The sequence below is a fragment of the Xiphophorus maculatus genome, chromosome 11 (genome assembly GCF_002775205.1).
Source record: "Xiphophorus maculatus strain JP 163 A chromosome 11, X_maculatus-5.0-male, whole genome shotgun sequence".
Classification (NCBI taxonomy): domain Eukaryota; kingdom Metazoa; phylum Chordata; class Actinopteri; order Cyprinodontiformes; family Poeciliidae; genus Xiphophorus; species Xiphophorus maculatus.
Window position 1 is genome coordinate 1,402,636 of NC_036453.1, and position 10,766 is coordinate 1,413,401.

At 39.1% G+C, this 10,766-nt stretch overlaps 1 protein-coding gene across 2 annotated transcripts in view; it reads left to right on the plus strand.

The window, feature by feature from the left end:
* The window catches only part of adgrd2 (adhesion G protein-coupled receptor D2), a 43,599-nt gene extending 35,260 nt beyond the window's left edge, over nt 1-8,339 (plus strand). Inside the window, exons 24-26 of one of the 2 annotated variants that reach the window (XM_023341855.1) lie at nt 2,929-2,987; nt 4,195-4,225; nt 7,451-8,339. In XM_023341855.1, coding sequence (XP_023197623.1) covers nt 2,929-2,987; nt 4,195-4,225; nt 7,451-7,458 — 98 coding nt within the window. In that variant the 3' untranslated portion in view covers nt 7,459-8,339. Of the gene's footprint in view, nt 1-2,928; nt 2,988-4,194; nt 4,226-7,450 lie in introns of those variants that run through there. The other variant, XR_002753443.1, reaches the window with a different exon arrangement.
* The last annotated feature ends 2,427 nt before the right edge of the window (nt 8,340-10,766 follow it).

A 10,766-nucleotide genomic window follows, 5' to 3' on the forward strand; every position in this document is an offset into this window, starting at 1 on the left:
ACAGACCTAAAGTTTGAAATTATCCTTTAATCTATCATTGGATTATAGGCTCCAAATTAGATTTCATTAGCCACCCTCGTCCTATGTCCATGCTTTATGTCAATGTTCTCTCTATAATAAGTGGCTCAGAAGGTAGGAGTTTATCCTGTAACAGTGTGTTATCGTTTCAAATTGCTGTTCCGTCTGTCTCAGTCTTTTTGTCCTTGGGCGTTTGTCAGTCTGCCTACAAGGTAGCTTCCCACCATCAGTGTGTGAATGTGTGCACAAATGGGTGAATGACTGAATGTAGTGGAAGGCGCATTGGTGTCCTTGGACTTGATAAAGAGCTGTAAAAATGCAGACCATTTACCTTTTACTGTGCCTCAGGAAAGCCTTCACAGATCTTCACTTTTTCCACATTTTGTTGTGTTACGGCCTTATTCCAAATTGTACAAAAGTAATTAACCCGTTTAATCCCACTGGCAACAATTGTTGCCAGACATTTTTTCTAACTTCTGGAAGATCTAAAAGAATTGTTTTGCCTTTTGGCAGCTAATTAAAGTTTTAAAATAAAATAACAGGGTGTCTACTCTAAGCAATATCAATTTCATGTAGCTAGTGTGAAAGGTCACATGACCAGACCTCTTTACTTCCTGCCTGTAACACTGGAGGTACAGTAAATGTCAGTCACAAACCTGTACAAGAGGAAGTCAGTAAAATATTTAAATTAACAAATATAAATAAAATGTTTTGAACATATGTTCTTTGAAGTGTTTTCTACTGATATATAAAGAAAATTGTATCCCTTCATTCATCTTTTGATCTTAAGAAGAGTGAATGTAAGCATGGTGACAATTGTTGCTGCTAGCATAATACATAGACAGCACTATGCTGTGTGTCCATAGCTTTGTTTATTCTATATGCCTCACTGTTTCATACAGCTTAAAACTATCGGATATTTTAGATCTTCTAGACCTGAAAGAACCTCAAAATGTTGTTTTCTACATCACTGTCATTCCCACAGTTGAAACCCTACAACCCCCCCCCCCCCCCCCCCCCCCCACCACCACCACCACCACCAAAAGGCGACCCCTTTCACAAAGCGTAGCCTATGCACTGCATGATCAATACAAGATGATGCCACTGCTGAAACTAGTTTAGAACAGAGCCAAGGTGTATCGTAGTGTTTGTTCTGCTAAAACAAGGAGAATTTCATCCTAGATGCAGATTGGTTCATACTAACATTTTCACTTGACTTTGCCTCATTGATGAAATGATTAAATGAAGTCAAAGGTCATTCGGCACATTGAGACAATGACATCTGCAGGATGTGGCATTGAATGTTTATGTATCTAAAATATTTTGGAACACTTTTGTAACCATTCTTTGTTATAATAGATTATGTATGTCATGATTTTTTAAATTTTTTTATATGTGTATATAGGCCAGATTTGTGTATTTTCCCACCGGCAACAATTGTTGCCGAGTATAAAACCTACATTTTCACTAACATAACCAACATAAAATGTAATAATTCATAAATATCATGTGTTAGGGAGGTCCAAGGATTGAAATGCATGCACTTATTTTGCAGGAAAAAATTGGGGATTAAACGGGTTAATTAGAATTGAAAACTAAGAAATCAGATTCATATAAATATACACAAACTGCCATCAAGCTAAAAATTGAGACATTTCCACTGATCATCCTTGTGAAGTCTTTGTGATCAATTCAATTGACTTTGGACTTGATTTGACATGGACTTGATTTTGAAAGACTCACACCTGCCCATAGGTGGTCCCACAGTTAACAGAGCAGGTCAGAGGTCAAACACCAAGCATGAAGTCAGAGGAACTGTCTCTAGACCTCAGAGACAGGATGATCTTGAGGCACAAATCTTGAGAAAGATCCAGAAAAATTTCTGCTGCTCTGAAGATCCCAGTGAGCTCAGCGGCCTCCATCACTGGAAGTCTGCTGGAAGCAGCAGGACTTTTCCTGAACTGAGTGATCGGGTATAACGGGCTTTAGTCAAGGTGGAGACCAAGAACTTGATGGTCACTCTGTTGGAGCTGAAGGGTTCCTTTGTGGAGAGAGAAGAACCTTCCAGAAGGAAAACTATCTCTTCAGCAATCCACCAATCAGCCTGGATCTTAGCTCGGCCAGATGAAAGCTGCGCCTTAATAAAAGGCTCATGGCAGCGAGTCTGGAGACGGACCTCAGCCCAAGAGAAACAAGATTCTCAGCTCTGAGGAGACACAGATTGAACTCTGATGTGAATGCCAGGCATCATGTTTGGAGGAAATCAGACACAGATCATCATCAGGTCAATGCTGTCCCTACATTGAAGCACGGCGGTGGCCGCTTCATGCTAGGGGGATGTGTAGCAGCAGCAGGAAGTGGTAGTCTAGTCAGGATAGAGGACAGATGATAACAAAGCACACAGATATCCTGAATGAAAGCCTGCTGCAGAGCATCTTGACATCAGTTCAAGCAGGACAACGACCCAAAGAACCCGGCCCAGATCTCTAAGGCTTCAGAACCTCCTTGGGAATGTCCTTGAGGGGGCAAACCATCAGATAGAACATCTGTGAGATCTGAAAATGGCTGACAGACACCTCCATCCAGCCTGAACATGGAGGTTCAGGTTGGATGAAGGCTGGATTATGCTTTAGGGAACTAATTATGCTTTAGTTCCCTAAAACATAATGCATCCCTGACCGGCAATTTGGCACCAAGATAATAAAGTAAATGTATCAGTAAAGGAATGTAGAACTGACAGATTTCATTCTTTTCCCATTGGACTGTTTACATCTTCTTATTCTTTGTGTTCTAAAAAGCTTTGCTTGTGTTATATTCAGGCTGACTTACTTTTTTTGACCTTGCATAAACAAATATGTGGATCTCGAGAGACATTCAGCTGAAATAAATGATTTCTTCTGCTTCTTTCAGAGAGTTTCAAAAAGGAAAGCTTTGTCAGTTTCTCTTTGAGACACGCATCAGGAAACCAAGTGAGTAATGTTTGGACCACATTAACATTTTCTAAAATCCCAAACAAAGCAACAACTAAGGAAACTGTTGATTATTTCTTTGTTGTAACAATGCTTCATGGCAGTCAGTCTTATTATTCCATTGGAAAGCTTGTTTATTTCCTTTTAGATGAACACATCTTTAGAAGGAAAATGCATCTGTGGACTAAGTAGCAGAGTTGAGTATGTGGAAAAGTATGTGAGTATGTGACGGTAAACTGGAATTGCATGGGCTGTAAACAACTATCAAAATAAGAGATCTTAAAGGAGACCTATTATGGATCCTTGAGCTAGTTAGGAAAGTTCTGTGGGCTACACAAAACATGTTCATTACATGTTTTGCAAATAGTCTTTCCCAGATGATGAGATTTCACCTGGTCAGTTCTGACTAACGGATTATGCAAATAAGTTGCTGATCAGTGTTTACACTTTATACACGTGAAAATAGCTGTGAGTTTACCCACACACTGTGACTCTGTGGACTGTTACCAGGACTGAACAGAGATGAGATGAGAATGGAGCAGCATTGTGTCGGGGCAACAGCCAGGATGTGCGGGTCATTCCTCTGGGAGTTAGTCTGTCATGTACACTGACACCTCATCACCATGTCTTTCTCTAATGAACACAGCTTTAATCCTGCAAACCTTCACTGTAAATCTGTAGAAGACTGCCTGTGGTTTCTAAGTGCAGGCGCAGCTTTATCTCTCACTTCTATCTCTGATGTCCGCCATTAAATAGAGCCTGGCTTTTCATTTGGAGTTTGAAATGGGGATTCCTCCACATGATGCTGCAGCTTATGTAGAAGAACCACATCAATCAAACATGGCAGAGCAGATGCCAAATAACCACTGTAGCAGGATCCTGCTGGTCATGAACCAATCAGGTTCCTGACCCTGAGTGTCTGCACCTGATGTACCAGAAGCTCAAAGAAAGAACCAGTAGCAGATTGTGCTATTTAGCATTAGCCAAAAAGAATCGGCATGTTCTTCACACACTCAACTCCGTTCCTCAACCTTCTAGTGTATTCTCTTTATACATGAGGAACCATATAAAGGCAAATAAACAGGATTTTTACCTGTATTGTTTTAGTCTTGTTTCAACAAAGAAACAATTGACCACAATGTCCTTAGTTCTTTGCTATGTTTAGAAGTTAAATATGAATACAGAATGTTTGTTTATTTATTTACAGGTGGTGCAGCTGACTGGGTTTAAACCATCAGGTACAATATTAGTTTGTTTCAACTTTGTATCAGATGTTCACACTACACTTTGTAACTTTTGTAAAAAATAATATGTTTTTGTACATATTTGTTAAAAGTGTCACCATGTTGTGACAGTGTGTTATGAGACAGTCTGTGAGAAGATGGATCTCCTCCCTGAGCTGCTATTGTAGTCTGAAGAAGAAATGCACGGCTCTTGACTTTGACACAAAAATTGCTCTTACTGATGCTGACTAATAATCAAAAGATGTAATCTGTGAAAGAAGGGCTAAAAACCGGCCAACCTTTTCAGTGGTCACATCTCCGTCTATTTTCCAAATATGTATTTTTGGATTTGCAAGGGAGCCTCTACCCTTGGCAGTAAGACAGAGTAGACGTGTTGGAAGTTAACAGATTTCCACTGTTACTAGTGTGACATGGAGCTACTCATTCAGACACATTTTTGACATTTTTAGTTGTTTTTTCAGGCTTATAGTCTTAAGCTTAGAATTAGGTGATGAAAAGCCTGTCTCGGTTTATTTGTGGCTTATAATAAATTGCCCACTGTTTCTGGAGGGTGAGGGTCTCTTGCTTTAGCCTTTTATTTGTTGTTATATGCATTTTGAAGCTCAACGTCCCATCTGGTTGTAGGAGAGTATTTTCTGCACATGTGAAAATGTCTCCTTGTGCACTAGCTTGAGTTTCTCAGAAATCAGATTATACATAGCAACAAAACTTGACTTCCAATGTCCAAAGTAGGGTAATGTCAGCTTCCTCAGAGCTGAGGAAGTTTGAATCAATGATGGGCTTTTAGTTCACTTGAGCAAACTGGTTTAAATTGCTCCAAGAAACGCAGGAGTGATATGTTTTGTACAAACAATGTTAAGAGATCTGCATATAATTTTAATGCACACATTTGTATTTTATTGGATCCAAGACACTCCACTGAATTCTCAGTGCTGGTTTGAAACAGGTTTCCAGATGCAAATAACGTGTTTCAAAAGGAAACCTTAACCCTAACCCTCTTAAATATTTTTTGTCTCCATGTTTATTGAGCAACTTTTAATATCTAACAAAGATATCCTGAGTAAATACATGAAGTAGTTTTTAAACAAGGATTTGTCTATGAAGAGAAAGAAGCATTTCCATCTAACCTGGCCCTTAGTAAAAAAAAAAAGGAAAAAAAATAGATCCCAGATCTCAGTAGAAATATTTTAATCGTAAACAGACAGTTTAAGGTCAGACCATAGAATCCTCATCAGAATTAAGATCAGACTCCAACTACAGCCACTTCAGACTCTCCACTTTTTTATCCAGTCAGAGGTGAACGTCCTGCTGTCCTGTTGCAGAACTCCAGTCTGCTTGAGCTTAATGTCACAGACTGATGGGTGGAGTCTCTCCATCAAGACCATCAGCAGAATTCAGGGTTAAGTGTGGCAGGTCATTCACTTCCTGAAGAAGCAAAGCAGTCTTACACCATCACCCAACCTCCATCTTTGACTGTTGTCATTAGCCGTGTATCCATCAATGTTTTTGAAATGTCACATTAGAAAAGGGTGATGGAAACTGCAAAATTTGAAATAATCTTCATAACCTTTCTTTAAACTAATTTGTATAGTTAACTGAGCTTATTGTGTTATATAATAACTAGAATCAATTGGATTCTATATGTGACAGAATTGAAATGATTTCTTGTGACCTTTCAATGGTGTTGGGGTCGCTGCCGACTCTGTTCAGTTGTTAAGTGCATAAAAGCAGCAGATTAATTTTGTTTAAAAAAGTACAAAAAATTGGAATAAAAGCTGCAGTATGTAACTTTTATAAAAATATGTTTTTTACTTATCTGTTAACCATGACATGACATGACAGTGTGTTACGAGAGACAATCTGTGAAAAGATGGATCTCCTCCATCTTGTCCCTGAGCTGCTATGGTCTGTTGAAGAAATGCATTGCTCTGACCAAAACCAACCAATCACAGCCAGGAGGAGGGGCTTAAAGCTGTCAGTCAACCTTGTGTACTCATTACTCAATGCGCTAATGGAGTATTGAGCAATTAGCACGTTGTACACTGTAACAATTTACTTTTACAGGAAAACAGTTTATGTCCCATCATTGGTGTCCAGGCTAACCAATCTAGCTGTCATGTTGTAGGGAACCAGCTGTATGTAGCAGTGAGGATGTGAGCGGTGCTGTTTGGCTCTGATTGGTTGTTTTTGACTGGGATCATTTGAGCAGATCACAGCATAAGGAAAAGGCAGGTGACCTTGATTTATTTTTTTTCATAAATTATCTGTCTTTTATTATACTATCATAACATAATGACGGTTTTAACAAATATGTGAATAAAAATAAAGGGGAAACCAGGTGTCATTACATTTTTGGTTTTTATACATCTGGCCAGGTTGATTTAGATAGCTTTATTTTATCAAATAAATCAAATCATCTATGATGATCTAAACCATTTATCCATGATAAAAAGCCAAACAGAAAAAATCTGTAAGAGAGCAAATATGTTTGGCACAGTACTGTAAATCAATGGTTACGTTTATTACCAAATTGTTCTTCTTATAGTGTCCTCAAACCACACACATGTGTGAAGTGGCCTCGAAAACGTAGGATGTGCCAGCATGTGTCAAGTCAATGTAATATATCAATGTACATTGATTTTAGTTATGCAATATATAAAACAGTCCAGGTGTTTTGGAGTATTTTTGTGATGAGCAAAGCCTCAGACAGGAAAGAGTCACATGTGATGCAGAGAGCTGACTGGAGGCAAAGCAGAAAAATAAGCTTTTATTTGGTGCTGCATCCATTCTGTGTGAAAACTGCGCCCTGTGCTCTTTGTTGAAGTGAATGTAAAGGCAGACACAACAGATGGGCTCCATACTTCCAGAGGGTTAAATCGTTGTCAAATGTTCTAAGTGGATAGGCGGCACTGACGAGGAAATCTTTCATAGCTTCTTTAAACGTCCCAGAAGAACCCGATGGACGACGTCTGAGTGCTGCTGCAGCGCTCAGTCTGGAGACAAAGCAGAAGTTCATTCCCTTAATCTGGATGGACCAGCAGTGGCCATTCACACTATCAGCCATTAAGCACTCCAACACCTGCTCTCTTTCACTCCGCCTTTCACACCCCTCCCTTCTTCTGTCCTCCTTTGTACACGAACACACTCAGAACGCAAACACACGACACGTGAGACAGAGCCAGGAGTTGCTGCTAATGCCTTTCACTTTCCTTCACACAGGTTGTTGAGCTGCAGATGGGGAGGCTCGCCTCTGTATTCTATACACACACACACACACACACACACAGGATGGAGAGCAAGAGGACAAGAATGGAAAGAGGAAACTCAACAGTCATCTACTCAACTGAACCCATCAGCTCATCACTTTCCTAATAACTCACTTATGTAATATTTTACATTTCTTCAGTGTAGCTCAAGTAGTGATGAGACTTAAACTCTCATTGATGAGTTTGATTCATCTTCCCAACATTGCAAAGCACAACATTTTTCACATTCTTCAGTTGAAGACAGAAACGTCTGGATACTGTAAGTAGAACCAGGACTTGGCTCATCCATCCCGTAACCCGGCAGTGTGGAACTGGACCGACGCACCACTAACTCACTTTAAAGCATTTTTATAGTTTAACGTTTGTGTTTCTACTTGACACAATTTCCTGTGGTCTAAAGAGACAGAACGCAGGTGTGTGAATAGTCATTATCTTACCAGCAGTCAGAGTCGACCTAGTTACGCTTCCAATCAGAAGTTTACATACACTAATCCTCAGGGTCGATAGCAGCGGTCCATTGACCATGTAACTGAGGAATTTATATTTCAAAAATAAATTTGCTTAATAGAGACTAGACAATTTGAAAAAGAAAAATACTCATGTTTGTCGATAAGAAGTTTTGGTGTGAGGTGGGGTTTTTTTGCCCATAATCAAAATGTATTTATTTTACAAAACTGCAATAGAAACATTTTTTGGCATCAGTTGAGTCACATGATCAATAACCATGAAGAATAAGATGACAGGAAGCAGTTGGACAGTGGCTTCCCATGTGTTTTAATGACTGATTGTGTGGACAATTTTATTCACATGTGATTTTAATTGCTTTTCTTATTTAGTGGAAATGCCACCATTTTGAAATTGCGGGTGGGGGGGGGGGTTGTTCTGTTTTTTTTTTTTGACAAGTTTTGCACACGTGTGTAATAGAAACACAGCTAGAGCAACATAAACCCCACCAATATTTATCTCATTTGCAAATTAGAAATAAATCACACACATTCTGGACCCGTATTTACTCCAAAACCAGTTTCCAGTTCAGTTTGGGGTCATCGTCCTGCCTGAACCTTCGCTTGGTTCTCTTGTTTCAACTTTTCCAATGTTTATTGGAGGTGTAGTTGAAGAAATGGAAGATAATCCTTTATCCGTCTTCTTCCACCTGCTTTGTTTGACACATTAGTAACACTGGCGCTAAAAGAACCTTCAGTATGATGCCACCAACACCATGCTCAAAAGCTGGTGCATTGTTCTCTGGTTTAAAACGCCCAGCTTATCTCATCCATTCCTATTTCTTATTATATCCAGACCATTAAATATTTGTCTTGCCTAAATGAACAGAGAGAGATTTTCATCTGAAAGTATAAAAAAGGGACATTTTACTTCTCAGTTCATGTTGATGTTCCACACTGCAGACATTGTGGCATCTTCCATTCTATGATATCCTTGATTCTTTATCGTGTCTTGGTTGTTTCCAAAAATTCCAAAACATTATTCTAATGCATGAAACATGAATCTGAGAAACTCAGGCTTGTTCGCACAGTTATTCTTTCTCAAATAAATTAAGAGTTTTTGCCAACTAATTGTTCCACTTTGAAAAAAAGAACAGTTGGGATTCATGATTAAAAGCTCAATTAATATAATATTGATTCTGATGATGAGTGTATGTAAGCTTTTCACTGGCACAGTAAATATATTATCATGTAGTCTTATCGAGACTTACATTTGTCAGCTTTACATCAGTTTGTCTCTGCTTCATGTGTTTGGGGGGGATACTGTCTACACACTCTGCATGGCGTATTGATGAAACGACCGTACAGTAACCTGTCTGAGGGCTTATGTTGACAAACATCAAAATGTAATAAAAAATGTTGAAATAAAGTACAGAGCAGTTAGCTGACGAGCTAACGCCCCACTACAGTTCCTCTGTTACATGTTGGCCTCTTTCCTGTTTCGTTCCATTTCTTCTAAGGCCAAATGAACTTCATTTCATTGATGCTACTAGTAAAACACAATAACATCCGACTTGGAAAAAACATTTTAGAACAGCTGTATTTGGGGAGAATTCAGCCTTATTTATTTAAATAGCGACCGTTCTTAGTAAATGTTGTGAAAAGCAGCAGTTTTCTATACACTTCATGCCAGATTACACTATACTATATGAAAAAGGTAAACATTTTTTCACAGTCTGATGTTAAACTATAGAGAACTTTTCTTTCTTTAATGTCAGTCGGCATTATCAAAATGATTTCTATTTTCTGCATGGACTACAGTCTGCAAGAGCTCTGATGTCAGAGTTTTGCAGCACCACAATGCCTCAAACTTCTCTACTGAGCATTTGCAACTTCACTCACTCATTTCAGCAACTCCCAGAAGTGAACCTGTAAACACTGAAGGGCACAACAGAACTGCCCAGCTCACAATGAAGCCGGGCCGTCAATCTGAAAATCTTGTCCCACAAAACCTGTGGAGCCAAAACAACCATCTTCTGTGGCCAAGTTTAACTGGTCGAGCTAAAAGTAATCACTGATAATTGATTATTATTTGCAGTGATGTATTTGTGGACAAACCGCGTTGAAACACAAAGATTACCGATGGTGTCAGATTGTAGCCATGGTAACACAACAGTGAAACTATGAAGATGATTCTTTGAACTTTTACTTCCTAAATCCTAAATTTATATATATTTTTTTAAACTTGTCTCTGCCCAACCAATAAAATCAGTTATTGAAATATATCAGAAATATTCTCAATAAACAACGCTAACAATTTTAGATCTGCTAAATGTTAAGCATTTAGAGGGGCCCGTGAAGGTCGAGGGTCCTAAGCAGCTGCTGAGTTTGGGCCAGAAAAAGAAAACCCTCAGAGAAAATGCAGTAATGAAAATTTTCTGACCCGTCTGGTCCTTCCTCTAGTTCTGGGTCTGGTCTCTGCCAGACATGAGAAGTCAGATGATACTGCTAATAGCAGCATCTCTGTGTGGGTGTGCGTGTGTGGGTGTGTGTATGTATGTGTGCTTTTTCACTAAAACATGTTCTATTTTTGTTCCCGGAGCCTTGCTGTTTAATTATACACTACTTTAGATGACCTCCGTGAAAATGTTCAGGAAATGGCATCACAACCCTTTTCATATTGATGGGAAGCAAAAGTTCATCCTCCAAGGTCGATGCTAATGTGTTTGCTCCTGGTCTTTGTGCTATCACTGTCGCTATGCTTCAAATCTACCAAAGGTCCAATGTTTATAGAGTGAGTCTGACTTTGTGATGATCAGTAAAAGA